This window comes from Phytophthora infestans, genomic scaffold, assembly GCF_000142945.1.
Source record: "Phytophthora infestans T30-4 supercont1.11 genomic scaffold, whole genome shotgun sequence".
In the NCBI taxonomy this organism is placed as follows: Eukaryota; Oomycota; class Peronosporomycetes; order Peronosporales; family Peronosporaceae; genus Phytophthora; species Phytophthora infestans.
Genome location: NW_003303748.1, coordinates 2,577,855 through 2,593,391, shown reverse-complemented (window position 1 = coordinate 2,593,391; position 15,537 = coordinate 2,577,855). Strand labels below are relative to the sequence as shown.

Genomic DNA, 15,537 nt, shown 5'->3' with positions numbered 1-15,537 from the left:
AGCGCGTATGCGTACCGGCTTGTTGAAGAGCAGTATTGGGCGTCTAAGGATCGCAAGACAAGTTACGGCGTGGAGGAAATACATTCCAGCCTGTTTGTCCTGACTGGAGGTGGCGACACCAGTACATGCTATCATGTCGACATACGGTAAGTTCGTCACCCGTTCTGGCCCGTGTAAACCCTAACGTACGTCGCTGTTATTGCGTGCCTTTAGAGATATCACTGCTCATGTGTATTCATGAAGACGATGTTGCTTCCATGCCGGCACGTCATGTATTGGCGTCTTTTACGTGGAAAACAGGCAATTCTTATTCGGTACATTGCACCCCGTTGGAGGTAGTCGTGCAAGCTGAATCAACCTGCGCCAGAAGAAGACGTACCAGACAAAACAGTTGCGTGCACAGCCTTCCAAGTCCGTGACTCTGCTATGACAGCAAGGCGCCATCACGTTTTAAATGGGACGACGAAGTACAAGCACGCTCTTGAGTGTGGAAAGAGTATTGCAGACATTATGAGCAGGAACGGAACGCTTGTATTTGGAGAAATGATGAACGCCTTGGAGAAATTTGAAGACATTATCAAGGACGGTGTTGCACCATTTGTTGGTCGAGAAGGTGAATGGGTAGACCCGCTTTCACAGCTATCTTCGCTGACATTTTCGCCTACGTTAAATACCAATGCTGTTGAACCAAAGGATGCTGTGATGAAAAGCGATACGGAAGATGAAGAAAAAAACAAGAACACTTCCACAGCGAACGCGGACGATGACGAACCTCCGACTCAACAGAGCGCACCTCTAGCTACAATGCAATGTGCTACAGCTACAATGCAAGAGCCTACAGTTACACCGTGTGTGACTAGAGGTACTTCCCACGTGACTTTGACCCCTCCTGCTACACAAGAACCACTGTGTGTAGCTAGAGGCAATTCCTGTGTGACTTTAACCACCCCAGAGGTGGATGCAGCAAGTATGTCTGATTTCAAACAAAATCCAAGCCAGTCCAAGCGCCAGCACATTAGCAGCAGTTCGTCAGAATCCTCGCAGTCTGGGTCATTTGTGATAACAAAGAGCGCAAAACGTCGGGGACGTCCCCAAGTCAGAAAGAAGCAAGGAAAAGCAGAAAAGAAGCAGAGGATCGAGAATAGCAAGAAGAAGGCTTCCAAGTTGGTACAAGGGACACTGGCACCAGTTCCAAGCGTACGGAACATTGCTAAACTGGTGGACAACAACTACAACTATGAAGACGCCAAGAAGGTGCTACCCAATCTCACTATTCGAGCTGTTCCAAAGACCAAGAAGGCGAATGCTGGTATTTATCTTGCAGATGAGTGCATCTGTGACGTCAGATTTGGGTTTCCAAAACAATTTGTGGAAAAATGCCTGGCTGCGGTCGCAGCGTTTCGAAAAGGCTTGATTGAAACTGTCGATGACGACACTATTGGTGTAAGAGTTCCTCGCTTTGGGATATTCCAATACCAGGACATTGTCGCGATGGACCGGTGGCACGCCTCCATGCAGTATTTATCTGCCACTGAAGATGCGATTACTTGGGCTGTCAACACTAGCGTCAAGCGCTTGTCTCTACCGGTAAAGATTGATGACGGAGTCAGCAGCGATCCGACAGAACGGTAAGTTATTATCAGGCGGATTCCTATGAGGGTGGCCGCGAGACTTCGTTCGGTAGTGTGCCCTATAACGGACTACTAACGCTTCGATAAAATACGTGGATGGATGATTCATGCATGGGGCATGGGATTGCTCTACTCCAACGAGAACACCCGGATGTTGGCATCGTTAACCCGATCTTCAATCGTTTCCACGATAAAGACGCCCGGCTCAGGGCTATTAATGCAGGCAAGCCTTTCAAGAAAACGAACCAGATCATTCTGTTGCCGCTACACATAGACAAACAACCACTGGGGTGGAGCAATTTTCGATTATCGCAGCGAACGTCGAGGAGTCCTGGTGTTCGTCCCTTCCAAGACCCCAAGTCAAAATATTACGCCAAATGCGAAGAACTACTGAAAGACGTGTTTTTAGAAGGTGAAGACAGCTCCATACCCTTGCCGATTCAGAGAGTTACGAATGTACGCCAGCCGGACTTCTCAAGCTGTGGAGCAGCTGTTTTACTATTCTTTGAGTGCTACCTCACCGGCATCGATATGCCGGAAAAGCTCAGCCATGCCTCAATGCGTTTTTTCAGGCTTCGGTACATGTTAAAGTGCCTGCAGTAGGCGAGTTAGGAAGTCGATAACATGAAGATAATGTACCCCTGTAGTTCGCATTGTGATGCCTCTGTCTGTTGATTCCAATGTGTGCGTGCTGCGGTGATACTGTTGAGCTGCGTAAAGTGAAAGATACTGGTCATGGTCTGCTCTACTCTAGCAGTACTCGTCAGGCAAATTCTTACTAAGTGCTTCGTACCTTCGGGTGACATTCATGCATTCCAGTTACATTACAGCAACACTTCATGCTACCAGTCGCGTGACTGGCTGTCGTCGCAAGCACCGATATCTCTAAAAATGATGAATTTTTTAATCTGTTAAAATTAAATTACCGTAATATATTTTCGCGTAGTACCTTTAGTACGTATCTCGGGACCAATTAACACGAAGTGGCTCGAGTCACTCACACAGTGTAACCCTAACATTCGCTTAAGTACGAGCTACTCGGTACCTCTAACATTGATCTAAAAAAATATATTAGTAGCTCAGTTAATAAGGCAATGATATTTTACAGATAATACCGGTCGGCGGTTCGCTGCAGTAGACGTTCAAGGGCCCGTCTGCAACTCTCGTCAGACTTCTTGTTCTCCGCGTAGGCCTTTATTTAGTCAGGGTAGTTCTCTTGAATAAAAGCAATCATTCTGATGTAGTAAGAAACAACAAGAGTTAAACAGTAAGAGTAAGTAATAATAAAATACTATAAATTTTAAATAACTCACTTCTTCGTCGCGGCGTCCGTCTTTCATGTACGTCAAAAGGGCAGAGGTAAATGGAAAACTTTCCTTACGTCCCTGCCCTTTGGTCGTCTTGTCCAACTTGTTCCCCTCGTCGACGCGCAGCTTGGCCCTACCGACCCACCACCCATGCACCGTGCCGTGCGGGTGGCCCAGCTTTTCAACGGCGGCAGTGAGCCCAATCCTCTCAATGAGGTCGACTGCCGCCAGCTTCTCTTTAATTGGGTAGCCGCGCTGCTTCTTCGTCCCCATCGTAGGTTTAGAAAGTGATCGTGCAGCGCGGCTTCACCCTCGAATTGCTGGCTTCCAACCGTAGTTTAGCTCGGTTTATTGGATGGTCATCATAACTAAACTATTTTTTGATTGGCCAATATTTGCTATGGGGCGCTTTCATTTTTCCGTGTTTTGTGTACGCCGGCTTTTTGTGTCGTTGTCTGTAGACCCATTGGGGGACAGGGCTGTATCGGGCTCAAACCCCATAGAGCCCGTTAATTATCCGCTGAAGCTTTAAGTCTCTTCGTTCTGTTGTCATTTACATAGCTCTCTTTCTTTAATCTTTTGTCGTAGATTAGCTTCCACGAGCTCGTCCTTGATAGTCCCGAGCAGTGACTTGCGAACATGCGACAGCGAGATGAAACTTCGTCATGAATTTGCTCTCGGTCCCGTCATCATTGCCGAATACATGATGCGCTCATACGCCAACCCAACTGACAAAAGTGCTTTCGACAGGTGATGGCATACCACCACCTTCAGTCTCTACCCAGTCGATCGCACGCTGGTTTAAACTGATCTCGAATATCTTGCGTTATGGCGGCAAAATTGAGAATGATTGTAGTTAAATGGTAGCGAGATATTAGCTGAGCTGATTTAAGAAATTCTAGAATTCTAGGGTACTTTTTAATACGATTGGCTGAACCCTCGTAGAGCAGTGCTCTGTTTAATACAGAAAAATCGATTTCACAGGATTTAATATTCAGGAAAGTCCTCAACCGCTAAAACACCGCATTTACAAGATTGATAAAGATGAGATTGGGGTCTTAAATCACTGAGGATCTGCGATGGGTACATACACGTGGGCTTTCTAGAGTTGCGAGAAATGCAATATAAACGATGGAGAGGTCCACTTCTCACAGCCGTTCATTTCCAAAAAGAGAACGATGAACGGACCCGGGGACAAATGTTATGCGCAGTTCTGGCGAGAGCTGGATGGAAGGCACGTAAGCCGACTGGAATCTGCAGGCACCATCCCTACGTGAAAGCAGGTGTGAAAGGACGTCTGGACGAGACGCGCAGAGGAATCGACGTTCTTGTTAGTAAATATTTGTGTCAGAAAAAAAAATATTTAGCAATTAATTTTGATCTTTTGATATTTAGGAGAAGAAAAAGTGATGGCATTTGGCCGCAAGGTTGACTTGTTGCAGCTCGCAGCTGTGTTATCGGCTCAGCTCACCCTGCCCACTCCGACGCCGCCTGCAGTAGCGACTACCACTGCCTCTCCACCCTCAGTTGAGCCGGACATGCCGCCTGTACAAGCCGTTTTGGATCAAGTCGTGCCTAACGTAGTCATTGACGGTACTTACTCGGCAGCTGCATCGGAGGTTGAAGACGCTCAAGACGTACCGGGTATTAGAGCTTCGATTGTGACCGAAGAGGAGAAAGAGGGTCCTGAAGATGCACCTGCGGTCGCTTCAGGCGATAGTGAGATTAATGAGTTCGACTATCCGCAGATCATTGACGTGATGTGGTCTGAGCAGCTTTTTTGTGCTGTTGATGCAGACAACATCAATGTCTGCAGAGAAGCGGTTCCGTGCCAAAAAGAAGTTGAGTCCATCAGCGATCCAGTGGATGATCCTGGCGCTCTATCAGATTATTACGAAACCGAGGTGGATTCGGACAATGACTTCGATGACGAGATCCATCTCTTCGAGCAAGACAATGATACCATACCGGGAAGTATATGACGAAAGTCATTCGTGTAAGTCTGTATTATACAGAATAATTCTTCTTGTAGATGTCTTATTCTGTAGCCAATATGCTTTCATGCTAACTCAAGTGTTGTTCTGTATTATCCTGAATTTAGCTGACCTTCAACTGAATGGAGCTGGTGATCTGTATGATGGGATTGGGGGGCCAACGAGATCAGCGGCGGCCTACGCTGATTCACTACTGCAGCTATTTTTTTAATTCCTCCCGAAGTAGCTGTGGTATCACATTGCAAAAGTATCGGATGCAAATCGTTTCGAATGCACCGAGAGTGTCGCCAAGCGCCAACGTACCAAGCAGCTCAAGATTCAAGCAAAGGACCCTACCACAACAGTGCTGCCTGCTGCCATTGGAAGCTCAGAAAGAGAAGCTTCAGAAAACTAAGCCGATCAAAGCCCACGAGATACTCCATGTCATCGGACTGTTGGTGGCGGGCTCGCTGTGCTCTCGCACCGACGGCCTTGACAAGCCCTGGCAGACTGATGAAGATGGCGCAATACCCCGGGGGAATTTCAATCGATACATGACTCGAGACCGGCTCAGCACCATCATGCGGTACCTCCATTTTACAAGCAATTGGGCAGAAGCAGCTGCCGCAGACAAGGCGTGGAATTTGAGGCCCGTACTGCAGACACTTGAAAAAACATTCCGGTGTGGTTACCGACTCGGTCCACGCATTAGCTTTGACGAAGGGGCTATTACTAACAGAAGCAAGTTCAGCCCGCTTCGAGTATACAACAAAGTCAAGCCGCACAAGGACGGCACGAAGGTTTATATGAGCTGCTGTGCCAATTCCGGATACTGTTCGAGGTGAGTGCTCTTGTTCTGTATACTACAGAATTATATATTCTGTATTCAACAGCATTAGCTGATTTACTGTTTATGTTATTCAGTATGATGCCATATCACTATAGAATTGAAGTCTACATGGGTGCGTCCGAAGAGTCCAAGATTGCTCCGACTTCTGCTTAGCGAAAAGCTGCGAAGCAACAAGCTACTGGAGTCGCCCAGAAAGCTGTCATTCGCAACGTCACAAAGGCACTCGTCGGTCAACCTGGAAAGCACCTTATTATCGCCGACAGCTTCTACGCATCATGTGCTCTGTCGATCTCACTGGTGGACCTGGGCTTCTATTTTGTCGGAACACATCGCAATGACCGTCTGGGGTGGCCTGTTAACTTCGCGTTCACGCAAAAAACGCGACCAAAGTCTATGGCACGTGGGACCTACCGCATCGCTCAATGCAAGAAGTATCCCGCGCTGGTTGCAGTGTCCTGGATGGATGCCAAACCAGTGAGTATGCTTGCAACGGGTTGTGCAACTACGAGACGTCTGTGACAAGGAAAGAGAAGCAGTCTGTCCTCAACTAGTCGTTGATTATCATAGTGGTATGGGTGGGGTCGATTACCACGAGCAGCTGCGACTGCAGCGCTACTCAATACAGCGCTATGTAGCATTCAAGAAATACTACTGTCAACTGTTCCTAGGGCTCGTCGACATGGCCGTGGCCAACGGCTTTATTATCTACCGCATAACGATGAAGAAAGGCGGACAGCAAGTGCCGACCCACGCGAAATACATGCGCCGCCTGCACATGGAGCTTTTGGGGATTACTTCGGCAAGTCTTAGCAGCAACATGAGTGCTGAGGACTTAGTATCAGGTCCAATTCGCTCGTGCGAGCACCAGCATCAAAACCAAGAGAGTCTCTATCGGCCGAAACGCCGTCAGCACCTGTGCAAGGTGTGCTCCGCAATGGCACCTCCAAGAACCAAAGGATTAGAAACCAGCCATTAATGCCAACGCTGTACGGACTCTCACGGCGGAAACGTGCCTCTCTGCAACTGTGTTCGTCGAAAGGAGACGGAAAATAAGTCTACATGCGGCCAGATTTGGCACGACACCTGGGTCAATGGTACAGCCATTCCTGCCAGCCTGAAAAAGCGTATTTGGTTCCGCAAGAGCCAGCGTGATAAATTTGAAGGTGAAGAAGCGTAGATAGTAAGCGAAAGCAGCGTAGAAGCAAATGCAAAGTCTACTCACGTGTCCTGGTGTTCAACGTCCAATGACCGATGCGTAGCGTCCTCACACCAACATTTCGGCCAGTTCTAGACTAGAAGGAAGTAGGAGAAGAACTAGAATAGAACTTGGCCGAAAGGTTGTTGTGAGGACGCTACGCATAACGCGTGGTAGCTCTTGGCGCACTTGTACTGAAAGCCATTCATTCTGGCGCGAAGGACGCAATTCGTATTGGTTTGGAAAGGATACTTTTAGAAAAAGGTTTTGCGACATTGAGCCAATCCTTACAGATCTTTATTTATCCAATGAGCAGTCAAACGGGTGGATTCAATGTAGTGTTTATGACCACTACAACCTCAATTTATGCACTAGTTTGCAGTGTTTTTACTGGAATCGGCTTGTGGCGCAATATTTTTTGCAGATGTGATAGTATAGTTCTTTGAAGTCATTTCTATATTCTGTATTATACAGAATATTTTCCCGCACTACGAGGGTTAAAACAAATGTGCTCGAGGGTTCTGCAGGAATTTTAAAATTATAAATTGTCAACGGCAGCGCGTTGTATTCAATGGCATTATATTTCTATAAACCGCTCCCAGGCAGGGCGCTCAATTAGGACGGCGTTAAACTCGCTGGGGGAGGACTACTGTATATGTTTTCGCTATAAGACGTTATAATCAACTTGTGGTCGATTATTTAACTTATTGTAATGCTCTATTCCTGCTCTTCTGAATACTGTACTTAAGGGACTGTTTCATTTGAGAATAAGTAGCGGAACTATAAAATTTTGCTGGAAGCGCACCTAGTAAAATATACAATATATATCTATATATTTATGACTTTAGATTAGGGGTGAAATTGACCTGTGCTTTAATGAAGTAATCACGTCAAATGTGTGGCTTCTTTATTAATTGTATAAAAATCTAGCTAAAATGTGAGAAATGGACGTTGCCAGGTTTTGGGTGTTCCTGCTAGATATAATGAATCTAGGTTATTTTACCTGCGTGGGCTAGTAAACCTCGAGTCATTGATTTGAAATGATGAGTTTCATTTCATATTTGTAAATTGTAAAATTAAGGAGCACACACCAAAGATGCCCCAAATAAATTCATATTTTCCGGGTAGTGCTACGAGTAGTAGTACGTATAGCCCAATTGGGATTAATTCAACCCCATCATTGGTGGCGCACAAAAATGTAGGTATCGAGCTCTTACATTTTACAAATGAAAAAAGCTGTAAAATCCTCGTTTTTCATCAAAAATGAAAGCACACTACGTTCTATAGCTACTTTTATTAAAATAATAGGATATTTGGATCAGGGCACATAAACAAGACGAATGCTTCAAATGCAAATGTACAGCTATATATCACGCTACAAACAAGCGGATTAATCACAAGCTAACAATACTGTACTGTACAGTATGGCGTTAAAATGACGCACTACACTGTATCCAATGTTTCGTTGAAGACCTTCTTCAAATGCGCTATTATATAGCAAAATTTTGTGGCTGGAGTGCTAGTTAATGCATAGCCAGACTTGACGTAAAGTGAATCGCCAGGCGAGAGCTGCACGGCAAAAAACAAGTCATATCTGTAGAAATACGTGTAGTACAAACAACACCAATGCTAGTGAGTTTTGATTTTGGCGTCAGTATGATAACAGGAGCCACGAACATGTAGTAGAGTCCAGCAAAATTGGGGCCAACCACGTAGCGTTGAGCGATATCAAGCCACAAGTCAGTTGTATAGAACAGTTGCGTACACGATGGGGATCGAAAATCCATGGCTTAGATATGTCATCAAGGTCGTATTCTAGAAGATCAACTTGGGCAAGTCCAACGCTGCACTCGACAGTATCGTCTCATATCATGCAATCGCTGTTAGATTGTGTTTCACTGCTCATATTAACATTATCAAACTCATCCCGGATATGTTTGTTAGTACTGAATCGGTGACACCCAAGATGGTCACATTTGCACAACGACAGACCTTCAGTATCAACAAGAGCGCTGTGACCACGCACACGGATCAGTAATTGATGAGATGGGTAGATTGTAGAAAAGTCGATAAGTAACAAATGCAACAGTTCGCTCACCACTGGAGCGACGGAGTATGGCCCAAAGTTGGGCGGGGCCGCCGCAGCATGTGAGCCAGCTGAGAATTTGCAGTTGAGAGAAAATTTGAGAGATACTTCTCGCCGGATTGAATGTGACCTCGTCTCAAATACTAATACCTCTCTGAATAGATAAGCAATCGTGGCTAGTTTTAAAAATAAGGTGTTAAAATATGCTACGTGTAAAGCAGTAAGTGCAGTTAGTAAACAAAATTAAGAAAAAAAAGCACTCAGGACAACGAATCTGTATCGGCTGATTGGAAATGACTACGAATTTGTAAGTTTTCATTAATAGTAGTGCGGTTAACATAACAAAAGACTCCAGCTGATGGTAAGGGAGTTGGTGCGAAGCCTTTGGCTTTCCAGGGCTGCCAGAGCTGTGCAGCGCCTCTACCCTTCTCCTCTGATGCATAATTACAATTCGTTCAGTTTTTCCAACTTTCAATTTTTATCACCTTGTTGAGCACTGCGAGCCCAACCCTCTGGTGTGATAATATTTTTTCACAATATACTCTGTCAGAACATTTTAATTTAGGGCTAAGAAAGCAGTACGTTTCACTTTTAGTACTTTGTATTTAAAAGCAACACTTAGGTTGCTCTGAGATCTATTTCAGAGCTAAGAAGGTATCTGACAGGAGATATTATGTTCCATGGATTTAAAACCTGGTAATTTATTAGACCTAACATTATTCAAAACAAAAAGGCTTCATACAAGCTTTTCGTGACGCAAAGCTTGAAAGCACTAAAATGAAGAAAACCGCAATAAATTTTTAACTTTCATGCGTGTCGTTTACGGTTCCAGACTTTCGCATAGACTGGCATTGATCTCTCTTAAACTCTCTAAGCAACGTAGCGAAGCGAGTACGCAGGGCTGCACCACGCTTATTCACACCAAATTCGGAGTCGGCGCCGCAATATCATCAAGCACCTTCATAATTCCCTTTGCCGTACCAACAGGAGCTCGCCATGGCTAAAAAGCGCTGACAGCTCGTAGAAGTACAACATCGTCGACAGCAGCAAACTTCTTGCGAGAAGCAGGATTGCTCTTGTCAACTGTGGTAGCGAGCTGGATATCCGGGACCTTGGTAGCGTTTACTGGGGTTACACTAGAGCCAAAAGCTCCTTCTAGGTTGCCAATGTCCTCGTTCATCCTACGAGCGCAGTGGATCCAGTGTCACCGGAGAAACAAAGCAGAAAAATGCGTTTGGTGGCGATCGAGCTTGCTGCTTCTTTTCGTTTTGAAACGACCGGCCATTGGAGCAGCCGAAAAGGTTGTTTCAGATTCACTTTCAGATTGCATAGATAGACGATTACTTCATCTGAAATTGAAACTCAAACGCTCCCGAAAGTTCTCTATTACCGTTCTTAGTTGAGGTAGAAGGCTCGGAGCAGTTTGGAGAGCGGGATCGACTTTTGCTCGATATAATTGCCCAGACCGACGACTGGAACGAGAAATTGGAGGCTACCAACAAGATTAAGGAAGCGAAGCAAGTAGGAATTGAGAGTTCAGGTGAGCTCATGCGGCGCCTCGCAATGAATGAATCCGTTGCCGGCGACGACGACGATGAAAATGATGACGGCGAGGAGGACTCAGATGCAGCTAGCAAGGTGGGACGTAAGCGTTCTGCTCAACTAGGAAGCGCTTAAAAAGGTAAGAATACCAAGCGAGAACGTGTGGCTGTTGTCATGGATGCTCTTACGGCTTGAAGTCGGCTAGTGAAGATGATGGAAATAAATACGAGTTCAAGGCAAAACGATTAGCGTTTGAGCAAGACCAAGCTGAAAAACAACGTCTTCATGAGGCTGCAGAAGCAGAAGACCGCCGTCAACATGAGCTGGACCTTAAAACTCGCCGCCAAAAAGCAGATGAAGAACGTGAAAAGAGTATGTTTGACTTCCTCAAGTCAGTGTTAATGCAGAAAAAATCTACGGAGTAGCGATGCCCAGGTAGATATCAATTGGCGGTGGACTTAACCCGAAAAACATGGAAACTTGATTGCCGAGTGGCTGCATGCATGTGTGGCAATTAGTGAGTAGGACGCCAACGAAAAAACGATTCCCCACAGCGGTTTGCCGTGCCCGATTCTTCTTGTCCCAGTTGAGAAATTCCCATAACGTTTTCACGCGGCCAAAGCCCCACTCGATGCTTTCTCTTACGCTGCTCATGTTACGGTTAACTTCAGAAGCTGAAGAAGCTGTTGCAATTGATGGACAACATATATATCGGCTACACCCGTACGCTGGGTCGCCGTATATAAGCTTTCCGCAAAACATGCCACTTTGATCATCCTCCATTAGGTCTATTAGCCCAAGGTACGATTGTCCAATTTAATTAGTCGATAATTCGAAAACAGCACGACATTAAAGCCGAGGGTCGTTTTTATGAAACGTAGAAATCCTTTAATATGGGGACCTAAGAAATGGCGTAATTTTTATGTGATTAATTTGGAGCCTCTAAGGATCGTTTTTTTAATGCAATCGCTTATACATTTCATAAAAAGTGGCGTCTGTAACAAGTTAGGCATCTACTCGACATAAGGATGCTCGAATCGAGCCTCGAGAGTCGATGGCCGAGATCAGTGTTTAAAAGTTTTTTTTTGCGGGAGACGGGTGGGTGTAGCATACAGAGGTGGTTAAAATTTCAGGGGGTTTTAAGCTCTGACCTCATACATCTAAATGCTCAAATTGAGTCGGTTTTAAATTTCTGGGGCGGTTAATTATGATTTGGGGCAGTTAAATGGGAAATGTAAGTGAATTGGTGCGGTTCGTCGAAAAATGTGCTATTTGACAGCTGTATACTGATAAGTTCTGCAGCACAGCAGCAGCGTCCTGGTTTATTGCGTCATCCCGCTGGTGGTTGTGGCGGCCCAACCCGGCTGTTTGAGCAAAGTGGGGTTCACAATCATAGCAAACGCTTGTTATCTGTATGGTGGTTGGCTTGTACGGCTTGTACCGAGGGATCCGTCCTCTTATGGAACGCAATATCAAACACACTTAAGTTTTTACCTTCGACTACCAACCAAGTTTTCCCTACTCCGGTGAGCGCGGTCCTAACATTCCTGTTCATCTATCCTGATGATGCGCCAGCACTCTCTGACGGCTCGCAGGACGCCTTGAGAATCTCATCTCCAGCTGGTTCCGCTAGACCTCTTCCCTGCGACCTTGACTCTGGTGCAAGCCAAACTACGAACGTGACTGCCGTCGTCTCCGAATCAGCTTCAACCAGACGTGGACGTCGTAAGGATACTGCCTGGGACGAGGTCGTTGTTGCAGACGAAAACGTCCTCTACAAGAGATGCAAGCGAATTATGTAATACCTGGGTGAAACGCACGTCGAGAGTGTTCGTCATTACTTGCCGATAAGTGCATTAAGCGGTTGAAGTCCGAGGCGATAGCAGCGTGCTTTCCGGCTGCTTTCAAGAAGCCGTTTGCGTTGTGGTATTAACCTACTGGAATGACGTTCCTTAAGGCGTCGCATCCCACGCTGCTGCTAGCCCTACAGATTCCGCACCCAGGCGTGGTGATCCCTTTTCCGTACGAGCTAGCGATGATTATGCTCAACATGTATTACCTTAGCTTCAAGGTGATCGCACAAGCTTGAAGGCAAGAAGTACACGCTCAACACTGATGGCTGGACGGATATCAACGACTAAAGCGTAATCAACTACGTGCTGCAATGTGAGAGGGGGTACATTTCGGAGCTCGTTTATGCTGGGAGCACTTCCTTCAATGCTGACTTTATGGCTGCTGTTGTCACACGTGCGATCGAAACCGTGCTATTTACAGCTATTGCTGCCGTTGTAAATGGCAATACAGCGGCCAACAGACGGATGTGGTCGACGCTGCAGAAGGAGTATCCTTACAGTTTTTCTACGGCTGCATTGCTCACGTGATCCATCTCGCTGTGAAGGACAAAAACCTAAGCTCAGGTGTTAAGGAAAGCTGCAGGCCAGCTGCCGCAAGATGGTAAAGTTCTCTACGAAGCATCAGTCGCTGTGGGCTGAATTGCGTCGACTACAAAAAGCTTGAAGGCAAGAATGCCTCGCGATGCCAGCGGATACAAGATGGGACTCGATTGAAAAGTGTTTCGAATATGTTCTCGAATTGGAAAGTCTGCTTCTTTCAATGGTCACCGAGAATTTCTCAAGGCAAAATCCAAGAAGCAGAAAGTGAAACGCTGTGTGGTATACGACGTAGTTACTGCCGGTGACTTTTTCCAGTTGAATAAGGCGATCAGTCTGCTGAGGGTGTTGTCTGCAGTACAGTAGGATTTCGAGCGCGAAGCCTGCATAATATCGAATATCTATAGGGTGTTCATAGAGCTCCCGCAGACGTACGGGGAGATGAAGATGCCTATTTCGGAATATGGGATGATCAGCGGCATTTTGGAAGATCGGTTTGACTTCATTTACAGCGACGCTCATGGTGTCTCGTATCTGCTCGACCCCGTTATGGCGGAAGAGAATGGATGACGACACCAAGATCAGCGTCATAGCCGTCGTGGCCAACTGGAACGGACCAGGACGCGAGAACGCAGCGACTGTGGAGCTGATGCGGCACGTTAAGAGGAAATTCGAGAGCTTAAGCTGGTAAAGGACAAGCGCATTACTAAAGCAGAGTATTGGGGTAGTCTGAGAAGATTTCCCTTGCTGCCAAAGGTGGCGATGCGAGGTTTCGCTACGTCTTGCTCCAGAGCAGCTGTAGAACGCAGCTTTTCGACACACAAGCTCATCCTTTCCTCCGTGCGCAATCGTCTCAGGAAAGGGCGAGTTGGAAAGCTGGTTTTTATATTCTTCAACGCAAAGAATCTTGACACCGAGAATATTGCTGCGTTTGACGACTTGGAGATCTCGCTGAGCCCATAGGCCAGGAGCAAATCTAGTGTTTTTAGTATTAATAAGTCGTTAGTGTATACCTCGAAATAGAGCTTAGCAATTCAGCAACCCATTCAGCGTGCACTTCATTTTGCTAACCATTATTGTGCTGTGTACACCCAAGGCTCGGTAGCCAAAATAAGGACCACCGACTTAAAATGTTGTGGCCGAAACGAGGACCACCGACCTAAAATGTCGTGGCCGAAACGAGGACCACCGACTACAAATACCGTAGCCAAAACGAGCACCTCTGCCGTTGCCGAAGTGAGGAGCCAAAATGAGGATCGCAAGCTCACCACAGTCGTTCTCAGGACATATTTACCTCATTTTTCATTGTGAAAAGCTACATAATAACGTCGCCTATCGACTATGCAGATCACCTAGGATAAAAACAATCGTCCTACTAAAAGCACGTCATTTTCTTATTGATCCACCTGAAAGTATGCATGACAAAAGATGCAGCATTATGATTTTACGAAATTATAATTCATACTGCAATTCTGGTAAAAGTGCATCAATTATATTAGTTGATTGATCGAGCTGAAAGTACTTAAAAGAAAAAAATGATTTTTTTAATTATATATCCTTTTACTGTAATTCTGGTAAACGTACCTCATTTGTTTTAGTTTATTGACCGAGCTGAGAATCATGAAAACGAAATATATCTTGAGCCCCTCAGCTCTATCCATCAGCTCCGCGTATGCACCGGAAAAAAAACAGAGAAACGACAAATTGGGCAGGATGCTAAAACCTCCCGCGAGGGGATCTGCTTACCCGACGGAAAGCTTGGTGGCACCTGCCACATTGCAAAGGGCTTTCAGCCGCGTTATAGCAGATTGGACAGGTGTTTTCTTGGACATCAGACTCGACCCGAGTCTCGAGTGCTTCTGTTGGCTGAATTTCGTTTGCATGTGTGTCCTCAGCTGCATGTGATGTAGCCGGAGAGTCTCGGACTCATCAGTTGGCTGAAGGATTTCTTGTGCATATGTGTCCAAAGCTGTCTATGATATGGACGGGGCGTTTAGTCGCCTTTCGCGGCGGTGGTCACTCCGACGAATGCGACGGCGCTGCTCAACCGCTGCTCTGAAGCGAGTAAGGTAGCGGATTGATCGAGTTTGGTGAAGGCGAACGGAGGATGCATGCGCGTGAGCTCGCTCATGATAGCTTCGATACCGTATACGAGATCTCCTACTCAGACCCTAATGTTGAAGTTGTTGTGTCGCCATTTGAGCACTGATTGTACCCCCTCCTCTCCCCCGACGCATCTTTGCACACTGAAATGAACGTTTATCGGCAAAGCGTAATTCATTGTTTAGCTATCGACTTCACCGTTCTCAGCAAAAAAAGTACCAATATCATGACGGGGGTCGACGACATGTCCAGCTTCCGGAACCTCCTGCAGCAGTCGCTCGAAATTCTCCCAGTCAGGCTCAAAGTCAAGAAGACTCTGCTGTGTGTTACTGTTTCGATCTTGTTGCCTGACAGCAATGTTAGCTTTCTCAAATCCGCTTCTTACAGCTGCAGCTGGTGGGGAAGTCCATGCCGCTTTCATCTACTTGATAAATTGAGGTCTCGAAGGATCTTTTAGCTA

General features: G+C 46.1%; 1 protein-coding gene across 1 annotated transcript; it reads right to left on the bottom strand.

The window, feature by feature from the left end:
- Positions 1–2,665: 2,665 nt before the first annotated feature.
- On the bottom strand, positions 2,666–3,211 carry PITG_07641 (uncharacterized protein; the record flags this gene model as incomplete). The annotated part of the gene is made up of 2 exons (XM_002904547.1): positions 2,666–2,689; positions 2,945–3,211. The coding sequence occupies 2 exons, from the start codon at positions 3,209–3,211 to the stop codon at positions 2,666–2,668; spliced, it is 291 nt and encodes a 96-aa protein (XP_002904593.1).
- Positions 3,212–15,537: the final 12,326 nt, after the last annotated feature.